The sequence below is a fragment of the Ceratotherium simum genome, chromosome 27, assembly GCF_057802395.1.
Source record: "Ceratotherium simum simum isolate JZ-2026a chromosome 27, ASM5780239v1, whole genome shotgun sequence".
NCBI classification, from domain to species: Eukaryota; Metazoa; Chordata; class Mammalia; order Perissodactyla; family Rhinocerotidae; genus Ceratotherium; species Ceratotherium simum.
In genome coordinates, this window is record NC_141926.1 from 2,902,524 (window position 1) to 2,919,733 (window position 17,210).

General features: G+C 45.9%; 1 protein-coding gene across 2 annotated transcripts in view; it reads right to left on the reverse strand.

Moving 5' to 3' along the window:
• Nucleotides 1–15,489, reverse strand: part of TRAPPC10 (trafficking protein particle complex subunit 10) — an 88,582-nt gene extending 73,093 nt beyond the window's left edge. The window contains exon 1 of one of the 2 annotated variants that reach the window (XM_087418006.1): nucleotides 15,328–15,488. In XM_087418006.1, coding sequence (XP_087274132.1) covers nucleotides 15,328–15,394 — 67 coding nt within the window. In that variant the 5' untranslated portion in view covers nucleotides 15,395–15,488. Of the gene's footprint in view, nucleotides 1–15,327 lie in introns of both variants that reach the window. The other variant, XM_087418007.1, reaches the window with a different exon arrangement.
• Nucleotides 15,490–17,210: the final 1,721 nt, after the last annotated feature.

Sequence of the window (17,210 nt, forward strand, 5' to 3'; positions counted from 1 at the left end):
CACTCGGACCTCACATCTGAAGATCTAGTTGGGACTCTAGAGACTTGACGCACCTGTGGAGTGGCTGCACTAGGACTAGATGACCTATTTTAAGGCCCTTCCAAGCAAGAGATTCTATGATTCTACTTGTGAACAAAAAGTCAAAGGAAATATATAATTTACCTAACATTTGCTTTATAGAAAATTTTATAGAAGCAGCATTCTTTAAGCATGTTGTTAACAAAATAAAGCTACAATTGACTATCAGGCAGCTCATCCCCGTTTGAAAACAAGGAGTAGTAAAGAGGGCACTGTCTTTAACCCCAAGAATACACATGCTTGCCCACAGACCGTACATTAATTAATTTCTCCCCAACAGCTTTGGTAGAACAGGCTTTGTCCAAGGTCACAAACTGGGAAGTCATTTCAGCCTGTTCAATAATGCGTAAAACGTATTTGCTATAATTTATGTATAATGTCAATGCAGTAATGAAAATTAATTAATGCTTCAAATTGGTAGCTCTTTCATGGAGAAAACTAATATCAAAAGCATAATCACGGAATATGGAAACCCTCCCCAGCGGCCCTCCCAGTCTCTGCACATGAAAGCCTTTCATATTTGGGGGTGGGGACAGGGACTGAAGATTATGAGGAAGAACAAAATAGATCCAGATGCCATCCAGATTCTACAAGCAGAAATCGAGGTTTAGTCTATGCCCTAAAATGACTAGGCAATGGAGTCCCCTTTCTGTGCATAAACATTGCCCTCTCTTGATGAGAAGGCACATATTTGAGAAGAAAAGCAAATGAACCCTCCCACATCTTTGCACTGCAGAGGCCCAGTTTAAAGAAAATTCCTACAGTCAACATGACAGGGATCATCTTCCCTTGGTTATCAGTTGTCACAGATACTCTGCGTCAGGCCTGCCAAAATGACGGTGATTTTAAATCACAACTCAATCTGCCCTGCCATTTCATCACTGGCTTTCATGTTATGCCTACTCCACCCAGCCTTCCTCCTGATCCTTACCGTGGCATACACACGTGCTCTCTCTCCCCAACTCTGCTTTTCTCACTCTCCCAGTAGCCACTCCATATAACAATCCTAACCGCCTAGGTGTGATCAAAGGGAAAAAACTGCAATACGTTAGCATTAATCAAGTTTTATACCATGGACTCTGCAGAAAATTAACTATAACTGATACATGGAGACCAGTCACAAGATACAAAGTTCCAAAGTCTTTTTCTTCTCCAACATGAAAGACAACTTAGCACATGTGCCAAGTGTTAAAGAGGTCCGAGTAAACACTTCTAACCAGGGCAACAAAAGTCAACTTCTCTAGCACTCAGAGACCAGACTAGACTTAAAACTGAAGAGTTTAAACAGAAAAATCAATATCGGATAAACCCATCTAAATATAAGAATACTGAAGAATTGGACTTTAACAGTTTGTATATTTTTAAGTAAAGAAAATACAGGATGATGGTAGCAGTCTGAATCATAGCACTTGCAAGTTCAGGAAGAGATCTTGCCCACTCCAGGCACGTCCCTGCCCTGGGCTTTGGACAGAAGGGTCCCCAAGCTGCTCTTTCCCCAGATTTCCCCTTCACCTCCTTAAAGACACTGTTCAAAGGTCCCTGTGTCAATGACGTCTAACTGCAGTTTTCAAAAGGTGCACCATTATGGAGGGGAATTGGGCAACATCTAGCAAAATTACATACGTGTCTACCACAGCCCCAGGAATCCCTGAAGGAATCGATCCCAACAGATACATGGGCAAAATTAGAAGACAGAGGCCCAGACAAGGCTATTCCATGCACAAGGCTATTCAGTGTGGCACTCTTTGAAACATCAATAAGACGAAACCATTCAAATTCCACTGCAGATGACGATAACAAAATGGGGTGACATATGTCAAGGCTGCTAAAATGGAGCTGGCAGGCATCAGGGAAGGGGGCTTCTGACGTCTGCACCCACATGGAATGTAACCTTTGAACTGTGCTTCACTGCTGTCATCCTGACCTTCTTCCAAGGAATATGCTTACTCCCATAGATAAGAACCTACTGCCTCAGAGATGGCCTCAGCAACCCATCACGTGTAGCCAAGAAGTAACAGTTGTTGCCGGCGCCAATCACAAATCTTGCAAAACAACCTCTGTAATTTATCTCTTTTAGCCTTTATAAACCCGTCTCCTTTGTCCTGCTCAGGGCACATATGAATTTCTACTCAGATCTCTGTCTCCCGAGTCGCAATTCTTGAGATCCCAAATAAACTTTTTGCTTCGTTTGTAGTTTATGCCTCTTGTTCTTTGACACCACCAATGGGGGCCTAGTAGAATAAACCACGGAACATCACATAACGGAGTTCTACGGGACTGTAAAAAGGAACAGGACAGATCAGTATACGCTAGTGTGGAATGCTCTCCAGGCAACATCAAGGGAGAAAAGCAAGGTGGGAAAAACGTGTGTGTTGTTTGCAATCTCTTAACTAAGAGAAAGAAAGAAAGGGAAATACAAGCATGTATGAACTTTTTTTATGAAAGGAGAATACTTAGGTGGGGGGTAGGGGGGGACAGGACAGGGATGTGTGCCAAATCGCTTTACTTTGTGTGGGAGATTTGATTTTGGAAGTATGTAAATATTTTACATAATTATAAAACAAAATTAAATTTTAAAAAAGCTTTCCCTAAAAATATCAGGAATAAATAAACAAATGAAGTTAAATGTATATGCAGTTGGTAGGGTAACCACAGAGAGAGGAACCAGGAGAAGGGGCTTGAACTATGGTAACCTGTTCATTCCTAGTGGGGTCTAGCCAAATGCCACAAAAACTACGACAAAAAGTTTAAGTCTGTCTCCACTAGTCAGACTGCTGATGGCAGAGTTAGTGTTCTTATTCAGAGACTGTGTAAGGCGGGATAAGTGGTTCCCTGGACCTGCAGCACCAGTGTCACCTGTCACCTGGGTATTTGTTAGACATGCTAATTCCCAGGCCCCGCCCCTGACCTGCTGAATCAGAAATCGCAGTGAGCCAGCCACCGGTACTAACAAGCCCTCCCCGGCATTCTGCCACAGCTCCAGTTTGAGAACCTCGCTCTAACTCTATCATCCCCAAGTATCCATGAGAACTGGAAGAAAGAAAATACAGGAGATAGAGCAGTTACTTGTACCTCCGAAGTCCTGATTTTGAATTGAAAAGATCAGTGTGAACTTAAGATGTACTTTACCTTTAAATTGCTAGCCCTGTCCCCTGGAAACAGCCAGCAGGAAATGGACAGAATGAGTCTGGAACATCCTGCTGGAGCAGATAACAGAGAAACTACAAGGATTCCTATAACTCGGAAGCCAACCAGCAGAGATGGAACAACTTGTGCCTCCGTAAGGATGACAAGTGCAATGGGCCGAAACAAGTCAAGTTGTTTAAATGCTAAATTCATAATGCTACTTAAAAAAAAAAAAGCTAATTGAGCACCACTACAGGATACCAGTAAACCAACTCATTCTGAAAACAGTTATGTAAAGGAAACCAAGCAAGCATTTAGTCTGCCTTTCCCATACAAACTATACCACTGGGTATCCATTAATATAAATATATGTGTGTCTATATGCATAGACACACACACTCTTTACAGAAGTATTTCAGCTAATAAATAAAGAATAAATGGTAAAATGAGAACATCACCCCTTGACAACCCTTAGAGCATTAACGATGTGAGATTACATGGCTGCTAGCATCACAAACAACGACACAGCCCGACATTATGCCCCTGCTGATGGAGGAGCACACCACCACCTGTGAAACAGTTCCACCCGAACCTGACCCGGCCTCTGGCTCCAACGACCACCTCACAGGAAGCAGAGGGCAGAGGACAGTGTTCAAGGACACCCCAGGACGAGGCTGGCAAAGTCCAGGACGGTGAGACCACTGCAGGACGAACAACCTGGGCTCTCCAACAACCTGCAAGGGACAAAAGGGAGGCGGAGGGGAAACCAAGATTTTAAGAGAGACTGAAAACACTTACCCAAAAACCTTATTGGGATACTAATTGACTCAGAGTTAAAAAAAAAAAAAAAGACACTTAAGACACACTGGAAATGTAAACACTGACTATCTGATATTAAGGAATTTTTTTAGGTGTGATAAAGGCTTTGTAGTTATGTTTTTTTTTATTTATCTTTTAGAGATACATACTGTCTTAGCTGCCATCACAAAACATCATAGACAGAGTGGCTTAAACAACACAAATTTACTTTCTCCCAGTTCTGGAGGCTGGAAGTCCCAGATCAAGGGGCCAACCATTCAGTTCCAGGTGACAGCTCTCTTCCTGGTTTGCAGACAGCCACCTCTCACTGGGTGCTCATGTGGCCTCTCCTTGGTGTGCCTGAGGAGGAAGGGAGAGAGCTCTCTCTCTCTTCCTTTTCTGATAAAGCCACTAATCCCACCACCCTCATGACCTAATCTAATCCTCATCAACTTCCAAAGGCCCCACCTCCAATTACCATCACATTGGGGATTAGGGCTCAACATATGAATCTGGTGGGGGGACGCAAACATTCAGTCCATAACATACATTCATGGATAAATTATGTATGTGATGCCTGAGATTTGCTTCAAAAGAATATAGGATTGGAAGGAATGTGGGGGTATAGAGATTGGCCAATTCACCCAACTGTTAAAGTTTCTTTACACTATTCTGTTTTTTTAACATATTTGCAAGTTTCCATAATAAAAAGTTTGAAATGTTACAATTCTCCCATTTCTCTTATCCTTTTCTCTTTCTTTCTTTTTCCATAGCACGTATCACCCATGATGTTGTATAACTTACTATCTACGTATCTTGTCTATCTCCTCTTGCTAGAACACAGCTCTAAGAGGGCTGGGGTCTTTGCTCACAGAGGTAATCCAAGCACCTACAACAGTGCCTGGCATGTCACAGGCTCTGAGTACATATTCACTGACTGGTGAATCTGGCCCAACCCCTTCATATTCTACACTAGGCCACCCAGGGCCCCCAAACGATAGGATGTCCTACAGCAGAAGTAATGATGGCACTGGGTGTCACGTTCTCAGAATATGAATTTAATTTTAGAATGAGTAAGATTATACTAAACATTTCTAGTGTGGCTGACTTAGTTCCTAGATTGCAGCACTAAAGGAAGTGATATTTTTATTTTACTTAACTGGATGGGAACAGCTTCCTCTGAGGGATCATTCCAGGGACAAGCACCCTTCCGTGTGGGCAGACGGTGTCTGACTCCCCGAGTACTCGGCAGAGCTGTGGTAGAGGACGAGTCAGTACCGTGGTGCCGTCCTCACAGCACCGCCAACTACTCAGGGCCCTGGTCAGGCACAGCAAACTGGCCCTCTGGTCTTCAGCTTCAAATGACCTCTGACGGCCCTTCCTATTGTCCACCTTGATGCTTGGAAACATACTAAGGGATCCAGCCAAACAAAGTGCCCACGGATGGTGAGCCACAAAGGCAGTAAGAATGACAACCAAAGAGGTTATTGTCACTCCCAAGGCTCTCCCTAAAATTTCAGCTCTGACATTTATGCAATGACTTCTAAATGCTAAACAGAGCTGTCAAAAATAAGCAAAATTTCCAAACATACAACGTTGCCTGGAGAAAGCAAGGGCTAAACCTGTTGTCAGTTTCTTTATAATTTCTCTGCTCACTTTTTAAAAAATTTTGCACACAAGGGTCTAAGATAATATTGAGGAGCAAAACATCATGTAACACACGTGCAAGAAGCCAAATAAAGGCATTTATTCGCTAGGGAAAAAAAATGAAAGAGAAATTGCAGAAAAAGTTCATCTTTTTCTGAGAGACCATCTCACCTTGTATTAACATCTAGAGCCCCAAACCACAGATGCCAAGGAATCGTTCCCTTGGGCGGAGTACAGCGAGGACAAGCCTCCAAAGATAGAAGAAACAATATAAAACCAAAGATGTGCAAGGGATGCTGGCCGATATGCACCTGGATGCCAATGCAGATACCAGGATGTAGGGGCTGATTGGGCCCCCAAAAGATCTGTCCACATCCTGACCCCTAGAACCCGTGAATGGGACCTTATTTGGACAAAGGGTCTTTGTAGATATATTTAAGTTCAGGATCTCAAATGAGATCATCCCAGCTCATCTGGATAGGCCCTAAATCCAATGGCAAGTGTGATAAGAGACAGAAGAGGAAGCCCAGAGAGAGAGAAGGCCATGTGAAGACCAGGCAGAGATTGGAGTGATCAGCTACAAGCCAAGGAACACCGAGGATTTCTGGGAGCCAGAAGAGGCAAGGAAGGAGCTTCCCCCACAGCCTTGGGAGGGAGCACAGCCCTGCTAATACCTTGATTTTCAACTTCTGGTCTCCAGAACTGTGAGAGAATAAATTTCTGTTGTTTTAAGCATTCAGTTTCTGATAATTTGTTACAGAAGCCCTAGAAAACTACTAACACACAGGTATAAAGTACAGAAACAGAATGCACGTGTTTTTTTCCTAGTGCTGTTCCAATTCATCTTTTAGATGTGTTTTTGGCTATACCTCCTAAATGTCAGAGTAAACACAGATGAACAGGTAATTCAGAAGACATCTAATCCCCAATACACTTATAAAAAGACCTCACTACTCACCAGGTATATGCACACCAAAACGCCAACAATGACCTTGGGCTGGACAAAGAGTCCTTAGATACAATATCAAAAGGACAACCCACAAGAGAAAAAAAATTGATAACTGGACTTCATCAAAACTAAAAATGTCTGCGTTTCAAAAGATACCATTAAGAAAATTAAAAGACAACCAAAGATTAAGAGAAAATATTTGCAAATCATATATCTGATAAAGAACATGTATCCAGAAAATATAATGAACTTGACAACTCAATGACAATCTAATTTAAAAATGGGAAAAAGATTTGAACGAGCATTTCACTAAAGAAGATAGACAAATGGCTAATAAGAACAGGCAAAGATGCTCAACATCACTAATCATTAGGGTAATACAAATTAAAGATTTTATTTATTTATTTTTTCCCCCCAAAGCCCCAGTAGCTAGTTGTATGTCATAGCTGCACATCCTTCTAGTTGCTGCATGTGGGACGCGGCCTCAGCATGGCCGGAGAAGAGGTGCGGGCCTGGGATCTGAACCCGGCCGCCAGCAGCGGAGCGTGCGCACTTAACCGCTAAGCCACGGGGCCGGCCCCAGGGTAATACAAATTAAAACCAAAATCAGATACCACGTCACACCCACCAGCATGGCTACGATAAATAAGACAGCCAAGGGGCCAGCCCCGCGTAGTGGCTAAGTGCTCGCGCTCCACTACCGGCGGCTTGGGTTCGGATCCCAGGCACGCACCAACACACCGCTTGTCTGGCCATGCTGTGGCGGCGTCCCATATACAGCAACTAGAAGGATGTGCAACTATGACGTACAAGTATCTACTGGGGCTTTGGGGAGCAAAAGGGGAAAAAAGGAGGAGGACTGGCACAGATGTTGGCTCAGGGCCGGTCTTCCTCAGCAAAAAGAGGAGGATTGGCATGCATGTTAGCTCAGGGCTGATCTTCCTCAAAAATAAACAGACAAAAAAAAAGACAGCCAAGTAAGAATCAGTGAGGATGTGAAGAAACTGGAAACTTCAAACATTGCTGGTGGGAATGTTAAGCTGTACAGCCACTTTGGAAAACAATTTGACCGTTTCTTAAAAAGTTGGACATAAGCTCATCGTACAACACAGCAATTCTGCTCTTAAGAATCTTCCCAGGAAAAATGAAAAAACATGTCCACGCAAAGACACATATGCAAATATTCACAGCAGCATTATTCACAACAGCCAAAAACTGGGGAAATGTCCATCAGCTGGTGAATGGATAAACAAGATGTGCTCCATCCACAGAGTGGAATACTGTTCTGCAATAAAAGAAGGAACAAATGATAAATGGCACAACACAGATGAACCTCAAAAACTCCCCTGGGTAAAAGAAGCCAGATACAAGACTGCATATTACATGATTTCATTTCTATGAAATGTCTAGAAAATGCAAATTTATAGAGATGGAAAGCAGATTACTGGCTGCCTATGCCTGGGGTGGGAGCAGGGATTAACTGCTAACAAGTACAAGGGAATTCCTTGGGGTGATAGAAATGTTCTAAAACTGAACTGTGGTGATAGCTGCACAACTTGAAAAATTTATTAAGTCAAAGAATTGTACACTTAAAATGGATGAATTTTACATTACGTAGATTAAAGCTCAATAAAATAAAATAAAAAACTATGACAGTTTTTTTTCCCCATCCATCAGACTGGTGAAAATTAAAAAGATGAATCCTATTCGGTGTAGTGGAGTGTAACTTAGAATATAGCTTTTCACAGGGTGATTGGGAAACAAGTGTCAAACTTCAAACTGCTCTCACCTTCTGACCCAGCAATTCCACATCGAGATTCCATTGTTTATAAAAATGTATCCGTTTTATTTATGCATTTTTAAGGTTTAAAGATAGTTTTGAAAAGTTACAAATATATCTTCTTTCAAGGCTTCCTCCAAATGCTAGGCTGACAGTCCCTCAACACTAAATGTTCCACCTCAGAAGCTGAATTAGTGACCCGAGAACACTTTGCTGTGGATGTGTTAAATTTCTGTGGACTTGCGGTAAAGGCGGCACATCTGAACACAATTCAGGAGGATCATTGCAAAGAATACGGTCCCGAGCATACCAGTTAACTTGATTTCTTTTACTGGATTAACATGTATTTCCTCAATTCAAAAACTCTAAACAGAGAACATTCCAGTATCAAAAAAACTAAGTGCACAGCAGTTTACCTAAAAACAAGTCTGAGTGATCAGGAGTCAAACTCCCCAAGCATTTTCATACAAAGCTGTCTGATCTTGATAAAAACATGTATTTAGAGAAAATAATTTTATGCCATCAAAAGCTTCCACCTTATGGAAGCATTAAGTGACGTAGAGCGGTTTTCCCATTAGAGAAACGCTCACTCCTTTACTTTTTTAATTTACTGGCACCCACCACGTGCCAAGTGCCACTCCAGGTGCCAGAAACAGCAGCGAACAAAGCAGATCCAGTTCCTACAACTCTGACCTCACATTCTAGTCTGCAGGCAGCCTGGGTTGGGGCGGAGAGACAATAAACCGAGAAAAAACAAACACTTATGTCAGGGGTGCTGAGCCAAGAAGACCGAATAAAGTCACTGGGATGCCAAACAATAAGTAGGTGGCATTTGCGCAGCCACCAGAGGGGGAGGGAAGCACTGAGGGGTCAGAGGAGCAGCGCGAGCTGGAGGCACAGCAGCGGCGCAGGCCAGCGTGGGTGTAGGTGCACAGTGTAAGGCACAGCCAGGGAGCCAGTGTCGGGGCCAGGGGGTGTGCTCATGGAGGGTCTCGTAGCCCATGGAAAGGTCTGCGAAGGTCATGTTGAGAAGGTGGCCGACCACTAAAGGGATCTGAGCAGAGGAATTACATGCTGTGACTTCTTTAGAGGGATCGCCCTTAACCCCATAGAGAATTGGCCTCAAGGGGCTAGGGTGTAAACAGGGAGGCCAGCTGGGAGGCCGACGGAGGGGTCCCAGGGAGAGATGAAGGGAGCCTGGGTTTGGGAGAGCAGCAGTAAAGCTGGGGAGAAGTGCTTGAATTCTAGATGAGCTTCAAAGACAAAACTATACTTGCTGATAGACTAAATGTCAGCTGTGAGAGAAAAAAGTGAGTCACAAATGACTCCAAGATCATCAATTTTTAATTTGAAAACCAAATATTCTGAGACCAAAATACTGTGAAAAGATGTAAAATTCATGTTAAGAGCGTTACAGAGGAAAGACTTGATCGGCATAGAGGGAGGAGAGAAAGCCCAGGAGGCTCTGAGGCAAACAGGCAGGAGGGAGCTCAGAAAGAGGCACGTCGGGAGCGGTTAAGGCCGGGCAATCTTCCGCCACCCCGGCTCTGCCCTCTAGAGCTGAAGCCGCCAGGCGAGAGCAGAGGGAGTGGGAGATCAGCGCACAATCCCTTGTGCGACCACACACACTAAATCGTGCAATTCATATAGAAAGACCCTGTCAACTGGCAAAAAACTTTCTTTAGACAAAAAAATCCTTCAGTAAGTCGCTTGCATTTCCAATACAAGATGACCGATTCAGGCTTTCCCCTCTCTCACTGTGAGGACCACACCACCGTGCTGTTGGTTCCTGTCTAGGGAAAGAATGGCGTGTGTTATGTCTGCCACACGTGATTATTCCAGAGCTTCACCAGCGCTTAAGATAAAATCAGACCCTTGAGTGTCATTTGCGTAAACCAAATTTTTAGGCATGTGAGCTGAAGTTCAGATAGAAAAGGAAGCTTTTCACTTCTAAATGATCAGTTCAAATCCACCCCAGAGCTAGGCTACTCTACCAGCAGCATGAGTTCCCAAACTGTGTACCCAGGCGCCTCAGGGTACCACAGCAAGCCCACAGAGGCCCCACGATATATTTTAAATCTATGAGGAAACAGCAATGCTGGAGATGTACCGGACCCCACTTGAGGTATTCATAGTTTCAATATTAGACGGTGCTGCATTCCTTTCAACGACATCATTATCATCACAGAACAGGTGCTGTGATAAAAGGCAAGCACCACAAAAAAAAAAAAAAAAAATCAAAGAAGGCGGCAGTGTCCAATCTGATTCCCAGGTCAGAGAAGTTGTGCAGTGCCCAACACGTGCAACCACCCCATTAGTATGTTATTACAGTTATCTAAGAATTAAAAATTTTTCTTCCAATTGATATGTATTTTTTTTCAAATAGCTACTGTTAGGACATAATACTTAATAAAATTATTTGGACCTAACTACTTAATAAATGGAATTATTAAGTATTCTTTGTAACCTAGAGGTGCCATGAAAAAATCACTAAGACACTCAAGGCACCAGGAACACAGGAAGTTTAGGAATCTCTCCTTAGTAGCTAACATTTGTTTGCACTTCGATCACTATGCTTTACACATATTCATTCTTTTAACCCCACATCAACCCTCTGAAATAGAACTACCACTGGGCCTACTCCACAGATGAGGACGAGACGACGTACCGTCCTGGGTCATATAACCTCGCGCAAGGGAAAGGACAGACACAGAAAGGAAAGCACATCTGGTGGTGCCTTCAGTCTCGCCCTCCAAACGGACCTCATGAACAACTGGGGTTTCCTAAGGAGAAATGTTTCTCCCACTTCTCAACTGGCGATTCGCTATTGGCCTAAGAATTTAATATGGACCAAGACCTGCATTTATGTGCATCAATTAAAAAAAAATACATTTTAAATTACTTGTCTGGTAATGAAACTGAGATAGTGGTTAAATCACAAGCACCATACTTTTGGGCTTGGTGGAAAATTGCGACATGCAAATTTAAAAAATTTACCTACAAAAGAAAAAAACCAACTCCAACCAGGAACAAAGCGTTATAGATCCACCTATTTTTGTTGCCTTTTTCCCCCCTTTCAAAATGTATGTCAGATCTGGAACCCCAAATACAGAGATTCAGAGAAATGAAACAGGCCCTCCAGGGAGAGCTGGTGAGAACAGATCATCTGGATGGAGCAGTTATTTCCAGATACTACACGATTCCACGTTGATAGTGTGTGCTATTTTAGATACGATGCCAACAGTCAAAAAAAAAAGTCACAAATCAGTGGAATTGCAATAACTTTGTCCACAAAATGAGACAGCTGGGAAAGGAACATCTTTCCTAACATACCCTTGGATCAGAAACCTAAGTCTTTATTCTAAAGCAGAGAACTGACCTAGTGGCTGAAAAAAAAACTCTAAGCTAAAATTTAAATTTAGATCAAATGGATCTGCTGGATTTGTTTCAGTTTCACTGTGCATTTTTCATGATTAATAAATGACACCATAGGTATTCACATCGCTATGATTAGGTAATTCAACACCCAACGTCACCACACTATAGTACCACTCACTGTTCAGCTGACATCCCTGTGCATTTCAGATACATTCTCCAGTATTTACAGGCTTGCCCAGCCTTGGGCCCAAGCACATCCCCTGCTAAGGCAGTCCTTCTGCACCAGAGGCAGGCAGGCAACAGGTTCAGAAACTTTTCATTACAGACTGAGGCCATCAAAGCTTTTAGGTAGCTTCAGAATATTACTAAAGTAATTCAGCAAGGTTTTCAAGTAATAATGTACTCTATTCACCCCTAATCTCTGGGGGCTTTCCATGCTTCTCCTGGCCACACAGAAACAGTTCCTAAATTTCCCTGAACCAGTTACATTCACATTCTTCTCAAAAAGGTTTATGCACAATTCATTTTCACTTGAAGTGAAAGGTTCTCAATTCTATGAAATTGAAAACTAGCATAAACTCTGCTTCCATTTTAAAATGAACAAACACAGAGCTCATAAGGGTGCAACGGCTTGGTAAGTCTTCAAGGAGATCTGAAGTGGTGACATTTCCAAAGATGTAAATAGACTTTTGAAAACAAAAACGTTGTACACTAGGGCCAGCCCGGTGGCGCTAGCGGTTACGTGCTCGCGCTCCGCTGCAGCGGCCCGGGGTTCACCAGTTCAGATCCTGGGCGCGCACCAACACAATGCTTGGCAAGCCATGCTGTGGCGGCGTCCCATATAAAGTAGAGGAAGATGGGCACGGATGTTAACCCAGAGCCAGTCTTCCTCAGCAAAAAAAGAGGATAATTAGCAGATGTTACCACAGGGCTGATCTTCCTCACCAAAAAAAAAAAAAAAAGTTGTATACTAAGAGAACTATGTACATAACAGCAAAAATGTGACAAATAAAGAGTCTCCGGATGGATTTTTAAAGCAATCTTCCCACTACCTCTGTCTACATGGCTTTGACTAGCTTCTCCCTTCAAAACACGTGCAGCTGAAAGAATGGAACAAGATAAAGAAAGTATGAAGCAAAACCAGGACAACAAGTGCTTGCCGAAGCCTCAGCCCCAGATAAGCTGAGTCTGACTGATGAAGTCAGCCTTCCCAAAGGTGAGAAAATCTGTAACTTTTAAAGGAATCTTTTTTATTTTTCAAGCTAACTTTCTCCAAAAGTTTACTGAAGCCACTTTCTTTTCTGAGACTCCAATGAACGAAAAGTTGTGCCTTTTAAGACAGAGACACCATCAGTACAGGTTAACACTTACTCATTGTGCTTTAAACACAGGAAAAACCTCCACCAACATAAGCTATTATAATACATCTGTAGGAAAGGAAACTGCATCCTTCAGCCGTCTGCCATGCAACTGTGTACGAAACTAAACGTTAAAACACGTATCTCAAACCCTGACTCCTAGGACAACAATATACCCGTTTAGTCAAGGCTGAATCCAACAGAGCTTTAGGAATTTTGTCTTCAGAAATATATTTACACAATGCCTAGAAAAACATATTGCTATTAAAATGTAAGCCGAGTGGTATGAGACATAACTAGATGTGACGCTGCCCCTACAAGTAATATTTATCCAGCACTCACAACGTGCCCGGCACTTGGGGAGAAGCTTCCAGATCTGGAAGACACTGAAACCTAACATGAAGACCCGGCACGGCCCCTCTTTCTGAGGACTCAGAAAGCACCTGGGAATCGCAGGGCCGCCAGAGCAGCTCTGCACGCACCTGTTCTCTGAAGGCGCAGTCTCGAGTAACACTTTCAATTGACAAGTGCTCTGGGGGAAGAAAAGAAAACAGCTATTGCTGAACTATGCAAGTGTCCAAATTTAGACAAGACACAGTCCATTTCCCTAAGAAAGTTTATCATCTAAGGATGAAGCAATAAACTTAAAACTTTAAATATACAATTTCTCAGGGATCTGACCAGAGGGAGCATACCAGGACGCATATCCATTAATCAGAAAAAAATAAAAAGAAACAAAGAGAGAAAACAGGAGAGTGCTCAAGACATACATAAGTCTACTACCACCTTGGTGCCCAGATTTTGCTAGAGAAAGAGTGCTTCCTTTCCAAGCATGGAAGGCCATTTGAAAAAACTACCCCGGGGTCGGCCCGGTGGCGCAAGCGGTTAAGTGCGCGCGCTCCGCTGCGGCGGCCCGGGGTTCGCTGGTTCGGATCCCGGGCGCGCACCGACGCACTGCTTGGCAAGCCATGCTGTGGCGGCGTCCCATATAAAGTGGAGGAAGATGGGCACAGATGTTAGCCCAGGGCCGTCTTCCTCAGCAAAAAAAGAGGAGGATTGGTGGATGTTAGCACAGGGCTGATCTCCTCACAAAAAAAAAAAAAAAAAAAGAAAAAATTACCTGAAGACACAGAATGTAATAGAATACAAAAGTTAAAAATCTTGATAGATTGAAAAACCTCTCTACAAGTCATCAAAAGTCAACCAACATTTCAACACTTCCCATAAGCTCAGTGTTTTCTAAACTATTTAATTCTAAAATTACCATCGTAAAAATTAGGGGAAATTTTTTCTGTGATAGGAAAACAATTCCTTTGCGTATGCATAAATGGGGCACACAAAAAATCGACAACCAAAACAAAGAGGCGCCAGTCCGGTTGTCCAGAGTGTGGATTCCAGAGTGGGATGTTATGGTGGAGCAGCTCCCCCAACCTTTACAGCCTCATCTGTAAAACGGGTTTCTTCCCCCGAGGGGCCTGCGGGGAGAACTCAATGAGATAACGCCTGGCCCGCGCTCCCAGCTCCATCAGCAGAGCCGCCCGGCCCGTGCGAGGGCAGCCGTGCCCGGCTCCGACGGTCACCTGCGTCTTCTGCCAAGTACCACTTCACTGAAGCACAAACCCACGTCTTCTAACACACGAAGGCTCGCAAACTTCGTCCCCGCTCGCAACTCTCAGAGCCAGGAGAGCCCTCCCAGGGACCAGAGAGAATGGTCCCCACCAGGAAGGCCGGTCCCCCCCACCCCCGCTCGCGGGGCGAGCTGCCGCCCGGGGCTGCACCGGGCTCCCATTCCTCGCCCTCGACTCCGGGGCGCGCCGGCGGCCCGGGCTGTCAAACTGCAGCCGAAACGGCCTGAGAGGGCGTCCCCCGGGGAGGCCGGAGATCGCCTCCAGGAGAGGTCGGAGGTCGCCCTCGGGGGAAGTTGCTGACTTCCCCAGGGGAGGTCGGAGGTCGCCCCGGCGGGGTCGGAGATCGCCCGCAGGGGGTGGTCGGAGGCCGTCCCCAGGGGGAGGTTGCCGGGGGAGGTCGGAGGCTGTCCCCGGGGGAGGTTGCTGACTTCCCCGGTGGGGTCGGAGGGCCCGCGGCAGCCGCCGCCCCGGCCACACCTCCGTTCCAGGAAGCGGCGGGGCCGGGCCGCGGGGCCGAGGGGCGGGCGGGCCTGGGCCGGGCCGCCCGCAACGGCCGCCGCCCCGTCCGCGCCGACGGGCACTCACAGGTAACGATGGGCTTGTTCTCCATGGTGTAGATCACCGGCGGCAGCGGCTCCGCAGGGGCGTCCATGGGCGTCCGGCGTCACCGGCCCGGCCCCCCGCGACCCATGGGCTGCCCCGAGGCCGCGCCGGGCCAGCCCGAGCCTGAGCGGCGCCGCCGGCCGCGCGAGGCAGCTCCCGAGCCGGCCGCCCGCCGCCGGCCGCATCCACTTCCGGGCCCGGCGCCGCCGCGTTACCGCTTCCGGGGCGCGCAGCTTAAAGGGACGGGCCGCCCGCCGCCGGGGCGCTGTCCTCCGACGGAAAGGCGGGCTCCGCGGCGCGGCGGCTGGGGAGGGAAGGCGGGCGGCGGACGAAGGCGGGCGGCGGGCGGGGCCGGGCGAGTGCCTGCAGAGGCTGCCTCCGAGTGACCCCGGGAGGCACTGACAACGACATGTGGACACGGGGCGACCTCGGGAGATGCTGACAACGGTGTGTGGACACAGGCAGGACCCCGGGCGGCACTGACGAGGGCGTGTGGACTGGGGACAACCGCGGCAGGCAGTGACGAGGGCCTGGGGACGCGAGCACGTCAGTGACTCACCTGTGTGTGGGCCGGTGGCCCGTAACCTCGCTTTGTTATTTTTACCGGAGGCTGCATGCCTCGGGGGATTGGTTAAGACGCAGGGTTAACTCCCACCACCGCGCTGCAAGGCAGTTAGCTCTTGCGAAACTCCAGGTCTTGTGTTCTTGTTACACTGGTTTTATGAAGTAATATTGCTGCCATAAAGTAGAACAGGATTGTATATACCTTCTCTCTATAGCAAAAGACCCTGCAGAGCCACACTCCCTCCTCAAGGCTCCCTTCGGAGACCAGTTGGCTACAAACCCCTCCAGATGGTTGGGGTGACTCTCCTCTCTCTGGATTTCCACAACACGTTGCTTCCGCTCCCATTAGCACTAATTTCCTGTCTCCATGACACTACAATTCTTGAATTAGGCTCTGTGCCTTTTGCTTGTGTACCCAACCCTCCCCCCAGTACCCAGCCACACAGGGCCTTCCAGGGAGTAGGCGGTGGTACACGTTTTGGGAATGCCGCAAAACGAAACCTAAGTTTCTTGTGCAAGGAAAGTAGGTTTGTGGTAACTTCTGCAAATGAGATAAAGTAAATGTACGTGTGAAATAGTTTGAGTGTGACCTCAAATTTGCTAAATGTGTACGCATAGTGTAGCGTGGTGCATCGTAGCTGGGTGAGGAGGCAAAGATCAGAGTTTCGGACAGCTGGAGCCTGTGGGGCAGAGCACCAGAGAAGAAGGAGCTAAGCAGGGGTGGAGAGCCACAAGTCTGTGGGCCGCCCCTGTAAGCCTGTAAGGCTCAGCATGTGGAGGAGGAGACTTCATAGGGCTTTCCAGGAAGTGGCTGTTACAGAGTTGGGAATGGCACGAAGACTAGAGGTCAAGCAGGGCTACAGGAAAGACCTCCTTGATACCTCATTTACACCCAGGGCATTGGGCTAAGACACTAGATTGAGGACCAAGCCCCCAGGGGTCAGCCAACGTTCTCTGTGAAGGCCTGGATAAGTATTTTAGGCTTTGCAGGCCACATACAGTTTCAGTTTCACATTGTTTTGGGGGGATTTATTTTTAAACAATTATTTTAAACTACAAAAACCATTCTTAGCTCAAGGGCCATACCAAAACAGGGCATGGCGCAGATGTGGCCTGTGAGCCATAGGTTGCCCTGCCCTAAAATAAGACCTGTGCTGGTCCTACCTTATAAAGCATAAAGCAAAGCCTTGACAAGATCTGCAAGAGGGACAGAGTTTGAATCTCACCAAATTGGAGGGGCTTGGGGACACCTTGGATGTTCCTCAGGTCCAACCTAACACAGCATAAAACTAAATCTATAC